This window comes from Ahaetulla prasina, chromosome 18 (genome assembly GCF_028640845.1).
Source record: "Ahaetulla prasina isolate Xishuangbanna chromosome 18, ASM2864084v1, whole genome shotgun sequence".
Classification (NCBI taxonomy): Eukaryota; Metazoa; Chordata; class Lepidosauria; order Squamata; family Colubridae; genus Ahaetulla; species Ahaetulla prasina.
In genome coordinates this window covers 10,309,657-10,329,785 of record NC_080556.1, presented here as the reverse complement: position 1 = coordinate 10,329,785, position 20,129 = coordinate 10,309,657, and the positions used below count along the sequence as shown (strand labels likewise).

At 51.2% G+C, this 20,129-nt stretch overlaps 2 protein-coding genes across 5 annotated transcripts; one reads left to right on the top strand and one right to left on the bottom strand.

Annotated features, from left to right (window-relative positions):
- The first annotated feature begins 73 nt into the window (after positions 1-73).
- On the top strand, positions 74-12,891 carry TMEM269 (transmembrane protein 269). Of its 4 annotated transcripts, XM_058160997.1 has the most exons (10): positions 137-222; positions 1,456-1,605; positions 2,328-2,404; positions 2,801-2,868; positions 3,755-3,930; positions 7,703-7,850; positions 8,598-8,695; positions 9,126-9,269; positions 10,182-10,382; positions 11,441-12,891. In XM_058160997.1, exons 5-10 carry the CDS (start codon positions 3,849-3,851, stop codon positions 11,548-11,550), a joined length of 783 nt encoding a protein of 260 aa, XP_058016980.1. In that variant the 5' UTR covers positions 137-222; positions 1,456-1,605; positions 2,328-2,404; positions 2,801-2,868; positions 3,755-3,848; the 3' UTR covers positions 11,551-12,891. The 4 variants fall into 4 exon arrangements, with proteins under 4 accessions (XP_058016978.1, XP_058016981.1, XP_058016980.1 ...); XM_058160995.1 differs by lacking the exon at positions 1,456-1,605 and having other exon boundaries at positions 74-222; XM_058160999.1 differs by lacking the exon at positions 3,755-3,930 and having other exon boundaries at positions 143-222.
- A 1,215-nt stretch (positions 12,892-14,106) lies between these two features.
- SVBP (small vasohibin binding protein) lies at positions 14,107-17,388 on the bottom strand. The gene is made up of 2 exons (XM_058161001.1): positions 17,133-17,388; positions 14,107-14,468 (listed from the first exon to the last, which is right to left on the bottom strand). Exons 1-2 carry the CDS (start codon positions 17,295-17,297, stop codon positions 14,382-14,384), a joined length of 252 nt encoding a protein of 83 aa, XP_058016984.1. The 5' UTR covers positions 17,298-17,388; the 3' UTR covers positions 14,107-14,381.
- Positions 17,389-20,129: the final 2,741 nt, after the last annotated feature.

Genomic DNA, 20,129 nt, shown 5'->3' with positions numbered 1-20,129 from the left:
TGGCGGGTGCTGACTGGCGTGGGGAGGGAGGGACCCTCCGGGCAAGGCGGGGCGGGCGGCCGGGGGAGGGGGCCTTAGGAGGAGGGGCTCCGAGCCCCGCCTTTTCCCTTCTAGTGGAATTTTCCGGAGCGGCGGCGGCGGCGGCGGCGGCACCAAGATGCGCAGCATAAAAGGGATTGCGAAGCGCGGGGGCAACGGAGCGGCTGCGGAGCGCGGCGGAGGGTAAGCGGGCGAGCTCGTCCCGATTTGGGGGAGAGGAGGGAAGAGAAAGCAGGTGCGCCGGGCAGGCGTCGGCGCTCCGAAGGCTGGGGAGGACCGCGCGGAGAGCGCACCGCCGGTGGAGGAGCTTCCACCTTCGGGAGGAGTCTAGCTGCGGGAGCGCCCCGCCGGGAGTCACTTTTCCCCTGCAAGGAACGAGAAGGGATGCGCAGGGAAGGAAGGGATCGGGGGCATCTTCAGCTCGGGCGCTCCCGTAGCCTCCGTTCATTCCAGCAGGGCTTTTGCATGAGCTTACGGGGTGGCTGTGCGCGGCGACCCCAAGAAAGCGCCCCCTTTCCCCAACTCAGCCCGGCTTCTGAGGATCAGGCAGGGCTCCCCATAACCCCGCGGTTGGGGAGGGGGACGGACCTCTGCAGGCCCCCACCCCAAGCTGCCTTCCGCCCCCTGCCCCCTCCCCTTGGAAGGGGGAGGCGACTGGAGTGCAGGGAGTTCGGAACTGGGAGCCCACCCACCCCCCACCCCCCGCTTGGAATCCTCTCTCCCTAAACCCACCGACCCCGAAGGACAGAAATTCCGCGAGAGGTGTCAGCTGGCAGGAATTTGTGCCGCAGGGGAGGCCAGGATGTGGGAGCCCCGTGTGCCCAACGCCCAGCTCCTAATCCCGGGATGCGTGTCCCGCTTCTCCCATTGGGGCGCCGAGGGGTGGGTGGGGGGAGGTGGAACCGGTCTCCTAGCATCCCAGCTGGCATTGGTCCTTTGCAAGCCATGGCTCAGGCCGGCCCACCCTCCCCTCCTGCCTGCTGACCCAGAGCGCACCGGGACCAGTTCCCTCCCTCTCTCTCTCCCTCCCTCTCTCCCTCCCTCAATCTATCTCTTCCTCTCCCTCCCTTCCTCTCTCTCCCCCTCTCCATCTCTCTCCTTCTCTCTCCCTCCCTCCCTCTCTCCCTCCCTCAATCTATCTCTCCCTCTCCCTCCCTCTCTTCCCCTCCCTCCCTCTCCCTCCCTCTCTCTCCTTCTCTCTCCCTCCCTCCTTCCCTCCCTCCCTCCCTCCCTCCATCTTCCTCTCCCTCCCTCCCTCTCCCTCCCTCTCCCTCCCTCCCTTCCTCTCCCTCCCTCCCTCTCTCCCTCCCTCCCTCCATCTCTCTCTCTCACTTCCTCTCCCTTCCTCTCCCTCTCCCCCCTCTCTCCCTCCTTCCCTCTCTCTCTCTCTCCCTCTCTCTCTGTCTCATGCAACAGACCTGCTGGAACTGCCAGGCAGGCCAACCAGAGCTCCACTTTCCCCCAACCTGCCAGGGGAAATCCCAGCTACAATGAACCCAGCGCCCACATCTCAGCCACGCTGAAATGCTCTGCCACCTCCCCCCCCTCCCCATCAGATCCTGCACGGTATGTCGGTTGTTGTTGTTGTTGTTGTTAGTTGCAAAGTCGTGTCAGACCCATCGCGACCCCATGGACAACATTTATCCAGGCCTTCCTGTCCTCTATCATCCTCTGGAGTCCATTTAAACTCATGTCTATGTCGGTACAGGTCACCAAACCCAGTTAAGTTAGAAACCGTATTTGTGGCATACACTAAAAACAGGCTAGTCTTCACCCTACAGGTGTCCCCTTGGGCAAATCCAGCATTGTTTGTTCGCCATTCAAGAGGGCGACGAGGGCAAAAGCGCAGAGCGTGGCATGCCTAAGTCGAATCCGCACCCACTCTTTCCTCCCCCCCAAAAAAGGCCATCCCCTTACAAGCACACCCAAAAGGCTCAGTCTTCCCTCCAGGCCAGGGGTCTCCAAACCTTGGCGACTTGACGACTTGTGTACTTCAACTCCCAGAATTCCTTAGCCAGCTTTGCTTTGCTGGCTGAGGAATTCTGGGAGTTGAAGCACACAAGTCGTCAAGTCGCCAGGCTGGGAGACCCCTACTCCAGGTCATTTGCCAGCCCTCCTCCCAACAGCAGTGACGGGCGGGGGGGGGGGACGGACAACGCTGCCCAGTCTTTCGCGCTTCTCTAACTTAGCAACCGGTGACATACTCCATGGGATGAACTCTGCTGAGAAATTTTTTTTTTTAAAGCTAGTTTTATCCTGCCTTTATTTTTTATTTTATATTTTTTTAGAAATAACTCAAGGCGGGAAAAGATACCTAATCCTCTATCCTTCCTTCGGTTTGCACCCTAAACAGCTTTCCTGTGAGGTAAGTTGGGCTGAAACCGGACAGACTGACCTAAAGTGGGCTTTTAATGGCCAATTTCGGACTAGAACTCACTGTAGCCTGTTTTTTTTTTTTTTAACTTTGTGCCTTCCCCGCTAGATGATCTCTCTCATTGGGGGTCGGGGTGTGTGTGTCCCTTCTGGGCTTCCTCCGCCCCATCCTCTCTTCATCCCTGCCTCTTCTTAAACCTCGCTGCCCCCCAACGATTGACCGATGCTTGTGTGTGTGTGGGGGGGGGAATGCTAGAATTACTGGCTTGCCCGGGAGGTGAATCTTGCTCATTGTTTACAAGCAGACAAACCCCCTACTGTGCTTTGTTTTTATGGCTGCCTCTGCCAACTGGCAGGCAGGCCTCTAACTGGCCCGTTTTAATTTCAGGGACATCGGTGGGCAGGGATTTCCGCTCTGAACGTCAGCCACAATGTGGATAGCATCTCCCCCTTCCGGTAAGTCAGATACATTTTTTTTTATTTTGTCACACAGTATATATAAGCATTATGTAATAATTACATTAATAATCAATCCATGTATCAATTTCCCCCCCTTTCCCCCCCTCCTCCCCCTTAATGTACAGTAATTTTTGAAGATATGAAAATAAAATTTAAAATGATATTGGGGATGCTCAATTGCCATTTCAGAAAGAAAAGGAGAGAGGAGTAGAAGGAGGGAAGAAAGTAGGTAGGAAAGAGTAGAGAAGGAGGAGGGGAATAAGGAGGTTAGATAGGGTGGAAGAAGGGAGGAGTGGAGAAGGAGGAGAGGAAGTAGTAAAGTGAAGGAGATGAAGGATGGGAAAGTATTAGAGGGTAGAGAGGGAGGTTGTGAAGAAAGGAAGTGGCAGTCGGGCAGGCCTGAATCAGTAATAAATGAAAATTAATGATTAATGATGGATAATAGTTTGCACAGAAATATGATGTTGGAAAATGGAAATAAAAATTATTTATAATAAAAAAGTATGTAATAACTATACGATATATAAGCATATATGTAAGCATAATTATGTAATAACTATATTAACTGGATATAACGAAAGGGAACATTAGGACAGGAACGGAAGGCACGCTGGTGCTCTTATGCACGCCCCTTACAGACCTCTTAGGAATGGGGTGAGGTCAATAATAGATAGTCTTTGGTTAAAGCTTTGGGGATTTTTGGGAAGAGAGCACAGAGTCAGACAGTGTGTTCCAAGCGTTAACAACTCTGTTACTGAAGTCATATTTTCTGCAATCAAGATTGGAGCGGTTCACATTAAGCTTAAATCTGTTGTGTGCTCGTGTATTGTTGCAATTGAAGCTGAGATCTTTCTCTCTCCACCCCCCCCCCCACCTCACCCAGGCCTCCTCTCCCCCTCCAATTTTAATTTTCTTAGATGATACTAAGCTGATACTAAGCTGGCAGGAAGAGCCTAGAAGATAGGCTCAAGATCCAGATGGATCTTGACAGACTTGAACACTGGGCCCTATCTAAGGAAATGAAATTCAATGTAGAGAAAAGTAAAGTCTTACACTTAGGTAAGAAAAACCTAAAAGGACACATATAGACTGGGTGAAACCAGGCTTAATAGAAGTAACTGTGAGAGGGATCTTGGAGTCTTAGCGGACAACCAGCTAAATATGAGCCGGCAGTGTGCAGCGGCAGCCAAAAAAGCCAATGCAATCCTAAATTGCATTAACAGAGGGATACAATCAAGATCAAGTGAGGTACTAATACCACTCTATAAAGCCTTAGTAAGACCACACCTGGAATCCTGCCTCCAGTTTTGGTCACCACACTATAAAAAAAGATGTTGAGATTCTAGAAAAAGTGCAGAGAAGAGCAACCAGGATGATTAGGGGACTGGAGGATAAAACATACAATGAACGGTTGCAGGAACTGGGCTTGGCTAGTCTACTGAAGAGAAGGACCAGGGGAGACAGGATAGCATCTTCCAATATTTGAGGGGCTGCCACAGAGAGGAGAGGGGGTGAAGTTATTCTCCAAAGCACCGAAGACCAGACTAGGAATAATGGATGGAAACTGACCAAGGAGAGATTCAGCCTAGAAATACGGAGAAATTTTCTGACAGTGAGAAACAATCAACCCATGGAACAGAAGTTGCCTTCAGAAGTTGTGGGAGCTTCATCCCTGGAGGCTTTCAAGAGCTTGGACTGCCATTTGTCAGAAATGGTGTAGGGTCTCCTGCTCGGAAAGGGGGTTGGACTAGATGACCTATAAGGTCCCTTCCAACTCTGTTAATCTAATCTGATCTAATCCAATCCAATCCAATCCAATCCAATCCAATCCAATCCAATCCAATCCAATCCAATGGCTGGTCTTCAATGGGCAGAAGCAGCTCAATTCCTCCCCTCCACACCCAAAAAACAAACAAACCCTTGGAACCAGAGGGGGCAAATAATCCAGAAGGGGAGCCACCCCAAAGGCAACGGGGTCCCCTTTGGGTCCACAAAGTGTGAAAGGACAATCAACTCCCCTAAAGCTCCAAGTGTGACTTACTTCGATCCGCTGCACCTACCTCCTCCTGCTTCCGTTGCCCCGAGATCACCAGTCCTTGGATGCCTCTAAAACAGACGGGCACCCATTTCTCCCAGCTCCGCAGGGCTGCCAAGGCGCCACAGTCTCAGCCCTGTGCTGCAGGAGGAGAGAAAACAGGCTTTTTTTTCATAGAACGCTGCCAGCCCAGAAGAAAACACCCAGCTTATACCCAGCTCAGGATCCCCGAAGACCCTTTGGGTGGGTGGTCTCTGGCTTTCTTCCCATCTCCCTTCCCTTCCACCCAGGGGCGGGCTTCAAAAATTTTTAGCAATGGGGTTATCTGCCCGGTTGCTGGGTGGGCGTGGACATGGTGGGCGTGGCCTAGTCAGCCTCCTGAACCATGGCTGGGAGGGCATTTTCTCTGGAGGCTTTCCTCGAGCCTCTGGGAGGGTGAAAATTGCCACCCCAGGCTCTGGAGGCCCTCCGGAGGCCCTCTGGGCCTGTTTTGGCCTTCCCGAACTTCTGTTAGGCTCATTTTTTGCCTTCCCTGAGCCTCCGCGCGCGCCCTGCACTTACCTGCATCCAAAACGGGCCGTGTGGGGACTCCTGGGAGGAGAGGGGAGGGGTGGGCAGGGCCAGTCAGGAGTGGGATTTGGGGGTTCTCCAAACTGCACAGAATCTTAGCTAGAGGTTCTCCCGAACCCCCACGAATCTCCAGCTGCCCACCCCTGCTTCCACCTATCCTGATATGGGTATCTTCCCTGGGGACAGGTTTTACGGTCTTGATGGCAAGAACTTAACTGTTGTGTCCGCCCCTCGCCTGGCTAAGAGTGATGCTTGAACACAAGCTTGTTGAGAGTGCCCGTCTCAAGACTGTGAGCCCCCAAAAAATGCTGGTGAATGAATACATAACATGGTGGTTGGTTGCTTTTGTGGCAACTGACTAACCCCGCTTGGAGAGCTGGAAGTTTGGCCCTGGGGGGCAAACTCTGGCATAGGAACAGGAGGAGAAAAACCTCAGCACTCAGACAGAGGCATCCAGCTTGGGGTCTCCGCAGCTTCCCTGGAATTTGGATCCGGATGCAAATTATCCTTGCAAGCTTAAACAACCGGAACGGATGTGTGATCTGAACTTTGCTCTGTTCTAAGTGATTATTACCGCTGCCTTTTTGTCACTAAAACTAACCAGCCAATGAATGCACTGATACGTTCCAAGCACGGGGTGGTATTGACTTACCTTCGCTACCGGCTCGCCTATAGGAGGGCACTCGCACACTTCACTTGTGTGCAACACCTCTGCGCATGCACAGAATGTCAAAAATGGGATGTGATGACGTCCGGGCGGGTGGGCAGAGCCTTCAGCAGCCACCGCTACCGGTTTGCCCGAACCGGATAGAACCGGCTACATACAACCACTGGTTCCAAGCCATGTGAAGAAATGAGGTCAGTTTGGCTTCATTTGCGGGGAGGGGTCTCACCCTCCCTGACTGTGCCCTTCGGACTGTTTTGAGGCCTTGAATGAAATTGAAGGGCTGTTTCCTACCCCACCTCCCCACCCACCCCAGGCCCTTTGACCTGCCTTTCTTTCAGTACAGCCCTCCACATCTCCGACCTGTGATCTGGAATCGCATGAAATCCTCTGGCCACCCAATGCCTGCAGCTGCCCGCAGGTTTCCAATGAGGCAGAGAATCCAGGTCGCTGGTGATGCGGGCAGTGGGTCATCCGTTGCCTCCTCGAGTCCCAGGGTTGAGTCAGCAGCACCTGCCTTCCTGGCTGAAACCCAGGCACCTCTTATGCCAGGCGGGCTTGCCGTGTCAGTCACCCACCGGAGTGAAGGTTTCAGAGGCTGATGACGCGCCTGCCTGCCTGTGTGTGTAGCCTTGTGGCAGGCACGGGTATAATGCACACGGACAGGATGAATGAACTAACCACTGATGGAGGGGGGGGGCTGTAGCTGTTGTGACCCAGGCCCAAGTAGATAGTAGGAAACTCAGTCCGTGAAAAAAAAAACCAGACAAACTTTATTCGAACAGCTGGGAATTACTTCATTCTCAGCATAGTTCAATTAAATTAAAGCAAATTCCTCCCAACGCAAATTCCTCAGTCCTATCGCAAACCTTAGTCCAATTAGGCAAACTGCCACAGGCCTTTCTTGGCAAACGTTCAGAAGTCACAAAAATAAATGCAAGACGTAGAAGAAGCAGAAGATGAAGCTACCAACGTTGTTTCCCGGTAAAGCCCAAACACCGTTGCTGGTCTGTTTCAAGTCTTATGGGAGGGGCCAATCATCTCTTGGCCTTACTCCTGAGTTGTCCTTTCTGCTTGAGCTGCTCTTGCCTTCTGGCAGCTCTTCTCATGCCTGCATTAGGAACAGGCTCCTCCTGTTCCTCTGCCTCACTATTGTCAGCCTCTAGAGGCTCTGGAGTCCGCACCTAATTGCTCGATGGCCCTGGCCTCACTTCAGCCTCCTTGCTGTCCAACTCCGTTACCAGCTCCACAGGCTGCTGGCGAACCACAACAGGGGTGCTTTAGCACTTGGTGGAAGAGCTGTTGCATGCAGGGCCCACCTCCCTCTGCATGTTTCAGCAATATGTGTGGGCTTCCAATGCCCGGGATGTGCAGGCTAAACACAGCTGGCCTTCTCCATCTCGTAACCCCAAATTTCTCCCATTTGGAACCAAAAAGGAGCTTCCTTCCAGGCTGTGCAGGCCTAGAAGGCAGGGATAATATGGAGGGATTCCTTCACAGTTGGCTTGGGTAGGGATCCTCTCGGATTCTCACCCACCACCCTTTCTGATGTCTTCTTTCAGGAATCTTCCAATACACCAAGAAACTTTTCTTGAGTGAGCAGGCCGGCCGTACGCAAGCTGTCGAGTTCCTGCGCAAGAATGCCGCCAACTTGATCTCTGTGGCCAACCTCCTCATGGGCCTCTCCTCCGTCCTCTGCAGTCTAAACGGGTAGGTGGGAGGTTGGTCCGGAGCTCTGCCTCCCGGCTGTCGTGGCTCTCTGGTTCGAGGAGGGATCGACGCTGGGCAGATTGGAAAAATCCCAGTACAGGGCCTCAGCTCCACTTTTGTGCCACTGCAGAGAGGACTGTGGGGCACAGTGGCCACCTGGCCGTATATTTTCACACAGCAGTTTGTCTCTGAACTTCAGCTGCCTCTGTGCTGGCAATGCCAAGCTGCAGTCTCGTCCTTCTGTGTCAGGGCAATGATGGTTTAAAGCTGACCACCCCTTTAAGACTGAGGATGAGTCAGCAGGGTTATTGTCCTTTAAGAAGCTGACTATATAAGGGAGTCCATTAGAGGGCGTCTCTCTCTCCTCGTGTATCTGCATTCTAGTTCTCTGTGTAGAGTTGAAGAAGATTGCTTGCTTGCCTGGTATGTTCCTACCACGTGTATGTTTGTATATAGAAGTCTTGTATATAAACCACTGTTTGTAATGACAAAACCTCTGTGTCCTGTATTTTACTCCTGGGTTGTCTCAAAATAGTAGTCACGCTGTAAACACTCCGGCATTCTGCCTCCTCAGGAAAGGTTGGGATCAAGCTGGATTCATGACAGAGAGAGTTCCTACTGCCCGGGCTTTTCTGGATCCAGTGGGCCTGAGATCAAGAGGGATGGCAGGAATGGGTGGGAGACGGGGAGAGCATCCATGGATGCAGGAAGCAATCTTGCTTCTTTTTTCTTCTTCTTTTTCTTCAGGCAGTACCACTACGCGTGCTGGCTAGTCCTGACTGGCTTCGTGCTGGACCTTGCTGATGGAGCCGTCGCGCGGCAACTGAATGCCTGCTCTGCTTTGGGTGCGTCCCCCCACCCCCTTTTGGGGGCCTTCCCCTCCAACTCACTTTAGTTAGCTGTCACCAAGATCTGGCCAACCTCCAGATGTTCCAGAAAGAGCCAAGCCAGTGATGGATAACCTTTTCCGGATGGAGTGCCCAAAGCAGGGGCGAAATGCTCCCGGTTCAGATCAGATCAGCCGATCCGGTAGCGATGGCAGCAGGTGGTTTGGAGAACCAGTAGCAAAAATCCCTTTCTCGACCGAATAGGTTGTAAAAAAAATGCTTTTAAAAGTAAAAAAAAAAGATCATGCGCCACAGCTGATCACACACAACCTGTGCGCTGTTCTACTTACCCTAAACCTCCTTTTGGCCTCTGTCTTCGGCTAGCGACAGTGGACAGATCATGGCTTTGATAGAGATTAACCACGTCTCTTTTTCTCATCGCCTGCAGGGGCTAAACTGGATGACTTTGCAGACTTCACGTCCTTCGGCCTGGCCACGGGCCTCCTTCTGCAAGCCCATGGAATCGTCGATGGATTGCTGGTGATTGTCTATGTGCTGGCGGTGTTCACGCGGCTGTGCTTCTTCTCCAGTGGTGAGTCCGGATGGAAAAGATCTCATTGGGGGAGGACAGGGGAGGGGCTTTTAAAGTTGCCCCATCATTTGATGCCACAAGTACCCCGTTTCCCCGAAAATATGACCTAACCTCAAAATAAGTCCTAGTTTGATTTTACACGTGCGTCCAATATAAGCCCTACCCCCCAAAATAAGCCCCCGCCCATTCCGGAGAGATGCACGGGTAAAAATTAAGTTAGGGTGGGGGTGGGGGGGTTGGAGCTGCCGTACTTATCAGGCCTTGCACACTCCGACACTTGCCTTGACCTGCAGGCCCACTTCTGTGGCCACTTGCCGCCGCTCATGCACGTTGCCTGCCCCCAGCCTCCGTTTCACCGTCAGAGCCTTCCAAAAGGCCCTCTGCAGCCGATAACAGAGCTCGATCCTGGAGCTCTGTTATTGGCTGCAGAGGGCTTTCCGGAAGGCCTCTGATGGCGAAACGGAGGCCGGGGACAACGCGTACGACGGCAAGCGGCCAGAGAAGTGGTCCGGCAGCTGGCTCCTGCTGGACAGGGCTGTTAATGCCGCCACCACCAGGTGAGTCAGTAATTAGACCCCCCCCTGAAAATAAGACCTGGTGCCTTTTTCTGGTGGCAAAAAAGTAAATAAGACCGGGTCTTATTTTGGGGGAAACACCATAGTCATTGCCAGCTCTCTCTAGGTTTAAGAGCGTGCTTTTCAACAGGAAAAGCGGCATCTCAATTCTGTGTTTTGTAAAAGATTATGGACGCTGCCGTTCCATAAAGGAATTGGTGCGCTTTAGATCTTTGCGATGACACAAGATACCCTGTGCATTTTTTTTTTTTGGGTGTGGCTAGGGGATAGGGGGACTACGGTCTGCCCCTCAATGAATTCGTGCGTAACTTTTCTCCTCTCTTCTCTTCATCCGCAGGGATGCCGTTTATGTACCGGGGTTTGCCATGCCCCTACGGTGCCTCCATGGTAGCAGCCACCTACTTCCTGACCGGAGGCCACGTGGTGGCCATGCGGCTGATGGCCATAGTGATGGTCCTCTTCATGGTGGACCAGGGTTTCTATCCCCATGACAAGGTGCTAGAGTCCCAGGCTTGGAAGAAGGCCATCTTTGGAGGAGGTACGTCTAGGGCTTTCCCTGGCTTGCCCAGTCTGGAAAGCAGGGACGTGAAAGACTAGGCTTGTCTCTTTTCATAAAAATAAAGGCTTATTTGCAGCCAGTCTGGCGATTCAAACCTAGTTTGAAACCAGAGGTGGGATTCTACCGGTTCGGGCAAACAGGTAGCTCCGACGATTACCTGGGAGTGAATCGGTTCGCTCCGACAATCAGCTGGACCTGCCTGACCGCCCCTGCGCTTTACTTACTTTTATCTTCACAGCTGATTAGCGGGCAGAGCAAATTGCCACTCCTCAGCTGTTTTAATTCCCTAGCACTAACGCGGAAGGTGATTTTTTGTTCAACTGAACACACAGCAAAGCGCGCAATCCCCGAACCGGTTGTTAAACCGGAAGGATCCCACCACTGGTTTGAACCCATCTAAGAAGTTTGAGCTGGTTTTCAGCAGCTCAGAAGTTGTTTTGCTAAGAGTCTCGAGAGGAACATTTGATTGCTCCAATCCGGGACACTGCAGTCTCATTAGACCCTGGAGAAGAGCTGGCTAAAAAACAAAATAAAAACAAGAGACTGTATGGTGCGTGAAGCTAAAAGGGTTCGGTTTGGGGAAAAATAAAAACGTTTTAAGTGCCCTTCGTGCTTAAATGTCCAAGCAAACCTGGATTGAGGGGGCAGTGAGGTCTTTACTGATGTTGTCTCACGTCTTCTGAATACCAAACTCCGCAATTCCCAGTTGATCTCTTTCCTTGCGAGACTTTATGGTAAATAAAGTCCACTCTGGTTTCCTTGGGGGAAAAACCTTAATGGGTAGGGATTAAAAACAAAGGTGCTCTGACAGTCCAGAGAGCAGGACTAACGGGACTTTGGCCCCCATAAATCAGGTGAGCTGCAGCGGGAATCCACCTGTGATCTGGAGGCACAAGACTGTTGTGTCTGATGGTCTAAAAACGGAAAAGCCGCCAGGCCTTCAAAATATCACGTGTTGCCAAGGGAGGGGATTCAGAATCCGATCTGGCTGGTATCGAAAGGCTTCTTTTAACTCTTTTCTCTCTTGGCCACCGCAGGTATCTTGGTGCTCCTGTTTCACGCCTCCTTCCTGGCCTCTCTCTACTTCCTGATTTGGTCCGTATCGTACATTTTTTTCCCCAACGCTTTGTGGAGTTACAAAGTCTAACCTCAGCGAAGGATGCAAGCCGACGATGCCGGCACAGCACCCTGCCCAGGCAGTGTTCAGCGACTGGGACGACGGGCCCAGTGTTTAAAAATCCGTATTTTGCCTAAAGTTGCTGAAGTTTTTCATCTGAGGTGATAAAACGTTTGGGAGTTTTATATCCATGGCTTCCGGCAGTGTTATCCTCCCTGGACTGCCTGTTGCCTGAAGAATGAAGTCAACAGCTGGCTAACACGCTGAGCCTTTGGTCAGTGTAGATATGTACAGATTCTTTCTACCGATATATATATATGTATATATATATATAAAGTGCAATATAGGTTTAAAAGGCAAAATTCTTGCTTAGATTTTTTTTTTTGGGAATGCCAGTAATTTACTCGCTGATAGCTTTTAGGGACATGGGGAAAACTTGAATACAGACCTCTTTTCTTGTCACTCTTGTGGCGTTCTCACTTTGGATCCATCAGAGGTCCTTCCTTCTTTAACTAGATTTTTGCAACAGGTGAGCTAACTGAATTCGCAACCTTTACGCTGAGGCAGAAGGGAGTCCCACTGCTTTTGGGGACAGATTTGGCCCTTAAGAGAAAGAGGACGTTATCTCTCACGTGACTGCCCTCTTGTTATCCAGGCCCACGCAAGTAAAAGAGCAAAGTCTGATCTCTTAACGGGCGAGATATTAAGCTATCTTTGAGCCACAACTGATAGTCAAGCGCTTTCTGGGTCTTTTAAAACACACCACTACTTGCCAAGAGAGTTGCGGGTCTGGGCATACATTCCACACTCTATAAGTGGGTAGCCGTTCCACAGAGTAGACAGGAAGCAGGGCATCTGAAAAACCTCGATGTGCCATCCAGAATCTAAGCCAACCTCCATTAACATGGGCAGGAACCACTGCTGGAGAGAGCTTGGGAATTATTCCCTCCAGCTGGACCTGCAAATACAGAAAGGACTTAAAGGGTGGCATAAACTTCTGCCGCCATCTGTGAGCTGCCCAGCTTTGCCAAAGGAATCCTTTGTACACCTTACTGGTTAGATCTCCGATCTAGAATTCCACCCCGACTTCAATTCTAGCCAGAGTTCACGGCAGACATTCTAGATTCGTGTTGCGAAAAGAGGAGCCGCACATGCCTGTGTGGCAGGTTAGCGCTTTTAATGTTTTTTTTTAAATATTTATCGGAGTAATGAAGTACATTGGGAAAACGGTCCCCTTCCCGAGAGCTGTTAGATTAAAAACAGAAGAGGAAAAAAGAAGGCAGGAATGTGTCATTGGAAAACTATACTTGAAAACTGATGTTCAGGTGTTTGGAGGAAAAAAAATTAAAACTCGGAAAACGTTGAAGAGACTTTCTTGTGTTGTACTGTGTGTGTGCGCGCTTGGGAACTGTGACAAGTGAGGCAGACGTTCATAAGGTCTGGAGCAGGAGGGGGAAGAGGCTGTCAGGGTTACAATCTTCACCATCCTCTTCCATTACCATACAAATCTCAACATTGTTGGCTACCAACTGCCTGCCCCTACTAAGTCTAGAAAGGCCACGTAAACGGAAGCAGACAAAAAAAAAGGGGAGGGGTGGGAGACAAAGAAAGTCAGCTGTGTGTCTGAGGGTCACACAGGAGGAGGGTCATCAGCAGAGCTGGGTTTCAGCAGGTTCTGACCAGTTCTGGAGAACCGGTAGTGGAAAAAAAATTTTTTAAAATAATTTTTATTTCCATTTTCCAACATCATATTTATGTACAAACTATTATCCATCATTAATCATTAATTTTTATTTATTACTGATTCAGGCCTGCCCGATTGCCACTTCCTTTCTTCACAACCTCCCTCTCTACCCTCCACTACTTTCACATCCTTCATCTCCTTCACTTTACTACTTCCTCTCCTTCTTCTCCACTCCTCCCTTCTTCCACCCTATCTAACCTTCTTATTCCCCTCCTCCTTCTCTACTCTTTCCTACCTACTTTCTTCCCTCCTTCTACTCCTCTCTCCTTTTCTTTCTGAAATGGCAGTCGAGCATCCCCAATATCATTTTAAATTTTAATTTCATATCTTCAAAAATTACTGTACATTAATAACCAATCCATGTAGCGAACCAGTAGTGGAAATTTTGAGTAGTTCAGAGAACTACTGTAAAAATTCTGACTGGCCCTGCCCACCTCCCCGAGTCCCAGCTGATCGAGAGTAAATGAGGATTTTGCAGTAACTTTCCCCTGGAGTGGGGAGGGAATGGAGATTTTACAGTATCCTTCCCCTGCCATGCCCACCAAGCCATGCCCACCAAGCCACAGCCATAGAACCAGTAGTAAAAAAAATTGTATATCAGGTCAGATATACAAAAGGACATTTCTGTGCAACAAGGAACCACTTGAACAACTTTATGCCATACCAAACAATCACAACAACTTTTTACCCATCAGTGACTTACAAGCAAAGCCTCCATGTGAAGAGGAAGCCTACCCCGAATCTCAGTGTGGAGAGAGGGAAGGAGGAGAGGAAACTTTTTTTCTTTGGGTTTCCTGGAAATATCATAATGGTCCTGACCATATCTGCACTGGACTTCAGTCTCACAGACAGATATTTATTTGCACACATATAAAACACACATTTATTTAATAAATAGGATTTTACAAAAAACAGTTCAAACAACGAGAAACTCCATTTTGGCAAGGACTTGGACTTTTGGTGGATTTGGAAGTGGCTGAGAGGCACTGCCATAGCCCAGAGGAAAAAGGGTCTGGGGACTTCCCACTGTGGTTTAACAAACCACTGACCATGGTCCAGCATCTAGACCTTGACTGAAGTCTTGTGTGGGGAGCGAAGATCTGGCTGTCTGCAGGGCTCACTCACTGGAAGCCCTCATCTGCTTGCAGAAGGCATCAAACTGTTGCTGCTCCAGCTCCGTCATTACTCGGTTGAGGGCATAGATCTGCAGACCAAAGCAGAGGTTAAGCCATTGTCCTCAAACTCTTCCAACTCTTTGATCACTTCATGAAATTCTTCATCCACCCCAATGTTTATTATAGGAAAATAATCTTGATAAATACAATTTTAATGACAATAATAATAATAATGACAATAATAATAATGACAATAATAATAATAATGACAATAATAATAATAATAAATAAAAATAAAATAAAATGTTCTTCAAAATGGAACAGGTCAAGATCTTGTGGGACTTTCGGATCTAAACAGACAGATGCCTGGCCCACAACACCCTGACATCTCTATCGTGGAAAAGAAAAAAGTCTGGTTTTTTGATATTGGTATACCAGGTGATGCACAAATTGAAGATTTATATTGATATAGGTTGTTTCCTGATTGCTTATTTGTTCCCTATGACTATCATTAAGTGTTGTACCTTACAATTCTTGATGAACGTATCTTTTCTTTTATGTACACTATGTACCAAAGACAAATTCCTTATGTGTCTAATCACACTTGGCCAATAAAAAATTCTATTCTATTCTATTCTATTCTATTCTATTCTATTCTATTCTATTCTATTCTATTCTATTCTATTCTATTGAGGAACAATTAGGGGAAAAAATCACAAAATAGCGCAACCTGCAAACTGAAGTTGAACGATTGTGGAGGAATAAATAAAGGCTGTACCAATAGTAATAGATCTTGGAGCAATACCCAAAGGGCTGCCTAGATACATGGACATTTTGAACTTATTCGACCTGAATATCTTGACTTTGCAAAACAAAAAACAAAAAACACCCTAATTGGAACTGCCTATATACATAGGCATCACCTTAACAGCTCTTAGATCCAGGGTTAGGACTTGGACTGTTAAGTTTTTACCAATTCCAGACTGTGAATCGAATTGAAGATTAAATCTTAAATAATAACAACAATAATAATCCAAACCCCACCCATCTGTCCTACATCCTTGGGAAGGACTCGATACATGGGGAAAATGCTAAATCTAAACATTTGCCTGACTGTGTAATGAATGATAATTTAAGATGGTCCCACTGACCCTTGGGTGTGTCTGTGTCAATATTGACAGTTTTGAAAACTCTGGGTTGGATTCTCAGGGGGGCAAAGCTGCCAATAGGAAACTCCCCCCCCCAAACCGTTTTAGGGCCTAGAGAAACGAAGTCCTTCACTTGCCCTTTGCCTACGAAAAATTATTTATTTCATCTTTATCCCACCTTTATTACCTAATACAGGTGGTCCTCCACTTACAACCATTCAACCAGTCACTCATGCTCTCGTTACCTCTCGCCTGGACTACTGCAATGCTCTCTACATGGGGCTCCCCTTGAAGAGCACCCGGAGACTTCAGCTAGTTCAGAACGGCTGCGCGGGTTATGGAGGGAGCGGTTCGGAGCTCCCACATAACACCTATCCTGGGCAGACTGCACTGGCTACCTGTTGTTTTCCGGGTGCGCTTCAAGGTATTGGTTACCACCTTTAAAGCGCTCCATGGCCTAGGACCGGGATACCTACGGGACCGTCTACTGCCTGCCTCTATCTCCCATCGTCCGGTACGCTCCCACAGAGAGGGACTCCTCAGGGTGCCGTCAGCCAAACAGTGTCGACTGGCGGCCCCCAGGGGGAGGGCCTTCTCTGTGGGGGCTCACCCTGTGGAACGAACTTACCTCGGACTTGACAACTACCTGACCTTAGGACCTTTAGCATGAACTTAAAACTTATTTATTTCGTATGGCTGGACTAGCTTGATTTTTATCTTTAAATTTTAAGTGAATTTGATGGGTTTTTAAAGTTTTGTAATTTTATGGGGGAGTGTGTTATTTTAACATTTGGGCAAATTTAATTTAGTTTTTTAAGGGATGTTTTTAACTATTGTGTGTATCTGTATTTTATCTGCCTGTTCACCGCCCTGAGTCCTTCGGGAGAAGGGCGGTATACAAATTAAAATATTCATTCATTTAGTGACCGTTCGGAGTTACGGGCAGCAGTGGAAAAAAGGGACTTGCGACCATTTTTTCACGCTTATGACCTTCGCCGCATTTCCCCGTGGTCATGTGACCAAAATTCAGACGTTTTGCAACCGGCTCATCTTTATGACGGTCGCAGCGTCCCGTGTGTGTGTGTGTGTGTGTGTGTGTGTCTCACGCAATCCCATTTTGAGGTTTTCTGACAAGCAAAGTCAATGGGGAAGCCCGGATTCCCTTAACAACCCTGCGACTAACTAACTTTATCAACTGCAAGCGATTCCCTTAACGACCGTGGCAAGAAAGGACGCCAAACGGGGCAAAATTCCCTGAAATGTCTCGCTTAGCAACGGAAATGGCAGGGCCCGATGTGGTCGTAAGTCGAGGACCTCCTGTCAAATTGGAGGGAGGGGGGTTGGCAAGCACCAGCGAGCCCCGTAAGCTTTCCCCCCCCACCCCAAATCTCTCCTCAGGAGTCCCCTAAGTGAGACGCTGCAGTGGCGGGGAGTTCCCCAGGCGCGGATGCTTCTTCCCACACCCCACCCCGCCATCAAGGGGGCTTCATTCCCTGAGGGGGGGGAGCTGAGAGACCGGGGAAGGGGCGTTTCGTAGGGCCCCACCCCAGCCCTATTCCAGTTGGGCCCCCGCCTCAGGGGTCTCCTCAAGAGACCTCCGCCCACCTCGGCGCGCTGCCGCTGCTTCAGCTCCTGCTGAGCCGAGCGCTGCTTGGCCTTCTCCAAGCGGGCGTTGCCTCCGCTGGACCCGGGGCCCTCCTTGCCTTTGGCGGGAGGCAGCACCAGCGCCGGCGGGGGGAGCTTCTCGCGGCGGCCACCGCCGGGCTCCATTCCCCTCAGACTGACGAAGACGTCGGGCCGAGGAGCGCCTCACCGCGCAGGCGCCATGGCCGGGCGCGCTGGCGCCCCTCCGACGTCACAAACCCACCAACGAGGGCGCCGCGGCCTAGAGCGGCCTCCCCGCAGAGACAGGAAAGTCCGACGAGCGCCTTGCCGTGCAAAGAGGCCAAGCGTCCCCCCACCACTGTGTGACGTCACAAATCCATCATCGAGGACGGCGCGGACTAGATCGGCCTCCCGCAAATAAGAGGGAAGGCCGACGAGCGCCGCGCCAAGGGCCCACTGGGGCCGGGCGCGCGCGCGCGCGACTCTCCGTGACGTCACGAATCCACCATCGAGGATGCGCGCGGCCTCCCGCCTCAAAATCCGACGAGCGCCTCTCGACGCGACAAAGGCCAAACTGGGGCTTGCGCGCGGGCGCGGGCCAGTCTCCGTGACGTCACGAATCCACCATCGAGGGTGCGCGCGGCCTCCCGCCTCAAAATCCGACGAGCGCCTCTCGACGCGACAAAGGCCAAACTGGGGCTTGTGCGCGCGCGCGCGCGCGGGCCAGTCTCCGTGACGTCACGAATCCACCATCGAGGACGGCGCGGCCTAGAGCGTCCTCCCGCCAATACAGGAAAATCCGACAAGCACCTCTCTCCGCACCAAAGGCCAAACTGAGCTTCGACGTCCGCACGCTCCCACAGAGGGACTCCTCAGGGTGCCGTCAGCCAAACAGTGTCGACTGGCGGCCCCAGGGGAGGGCCTTCTCTGTGGGGGCTCACCCTGTGGAACGAACTTCCCTCGGACTTCGACAACTACCTGACCTTAGGACCTTTACATGAACTTAAAACTTATTTATTTCGTATGGCTGGACTAGCTTGATTTTTATCTTTAAATTTTAATTGAATTTGATGGGTTTTTAAAGTTTTGTAATTTTATGGGGGAGTGTGTTATTTTAACATTTGGGCAAATTTAAATTAGTTTTTTAAGGAATGTTTTTAACTATTGTGTGTATCTGTATTTTATCTGCCTGTTCACGCCCTGAGTCCTTCGGGAGAAGGCGGTATACAAATTAAAATATTCATTCATTTAGTGACCGCTCGAGTTACGGCAGCAGTGGAAAAAGGGACTTGCGACCATTTTTTCACGCTTATGACCTTCACGATTTCCCGTGGTCATGTGACCAAAATTCAGACGTTTTGCAACCGGCTCATCTTTATGACGGTCGCAGCGTCCCGTGTGTGTGTGTCTCACGCAATCCCATTTTGAGGTTTTCTGACAAGCAAAGTCAATGGGGAAGCCCGGATTCCTTAACAACCCTGCGACTAACTAACTTTATCAACTGCAAGCGATTCCCTTAACGACCGTGGCAAGAAAGGACGCCAAACGGGGCAAAATTCCTGAAATGTCTCGCTTAGCAACGGAAATGGCAGGGCCCGATGTGGTCGTAAGTCGAGGACCTCCTGTCAAATTGGAGGAGGGGTTGGCAAGCACCAGCGAGCCCTGTAAGCTTTCCCCCACCACCGAGGACGGCGCGGCCTAGAGCGGCCTCCCGCAGAGACAGGAAAGTCCGACGAGCGCCGCGCCAAGGCCCACTGGGGCCGGGCGCGCTGGCGCCCCTCCGACGTCACAAACCCACCAACGAGGGCGCCGCGGCTAGAGCGGCCTCCCGCAGAGACAGGAAAGTCCGACGAGCGCCTTGCCGTGCAAAGAGGCCAAGCGTCCCCCACCACTGTGTGACGTCACAAACCCACCAACGAGGGCGCCGCGGCTCAGAGCGGCCTCCTCGCAGAGACAGACCGGAAAAGCCAGGCGCCGCTTCCGGAAAGGAGCGGAAGCCTTTTCATTCTGACAGAAAAGCTCCCCTCAGAACGGTCGGGTTTTTTTTTTATTTTCATTTTAAATTTTCTGGCCTAATTTGCCTCACTGAACGCCCGCCCGCCGCCGCCGGGGCCTTCCGAGGAGCGCGGCGCCGGTCTGCAGGCGAGGGAAGGCTGCCATGGGGCACACCCTGGGTGGGGCCCAGCTGGGGCCCTGCTTTGCACACACCCCTGTGCAATCCCTGCCTCTCCAGGATGGGGGCCAGGCTGGCATGGGGCAGTTCAGGGTGGGGGGTCTCCTCTGGTCCCAGGGTGGTGCCAAGCTGGCCATGGGGCACTTCTTTCCAGCTGGGGCCCTGCTTTCTCTCTCTCTCTTTCACACACACACACACACACACACACACACACACGCCAGACCAAGGGGAATCCGAGGTGGCCATGGGGCACTTCTTCCCTGGGTAGGGGCCAGCTGGGGCCCTGCTGTGACCCTCCCTGCCTCTCCAGGATGGGTGCCAGGCTGGCATGGGGCAGTTCAGGGTGGGGGGTCTTCTCTGGTCCCAGGGTGATGCCAAACTGGCCATGGGGCATTTCTTTCCAGCTGGGGCCCTACTTTCTCTCTCTCTCTCTCTCTCTCTCTCTCTCTCTCACACACACACACACACACACACACACACACACACACAAGTGCCAGACCAAGGGGAATCCCTGCCTCTCCAGAATTGGTGCCAAGCTGGTACGGGGGAAGCTGGGAGCAAGGGGGGGCGGTCTCTGGCTTCCGGATGGGTACCAGGCTGGCCCAGGGGCTTCCCTGGGTGGGGCCCTGCTTTGCACACACCCTTGTGCAATCCCTGCCACTCCAGGATGGGTGCCAGGCTGACATGGGGCACTTCTTTCCAGCTGGGGCCCTACTTTCTCTCTCTCTCACACACACACAAGTGCCAGACCAAGGGGAATCCCTGCCTCTCCAGGATGGGTGCCAGGCTGCCATGGGGCACACCTGGGTGGGGCCAGCTGGGGC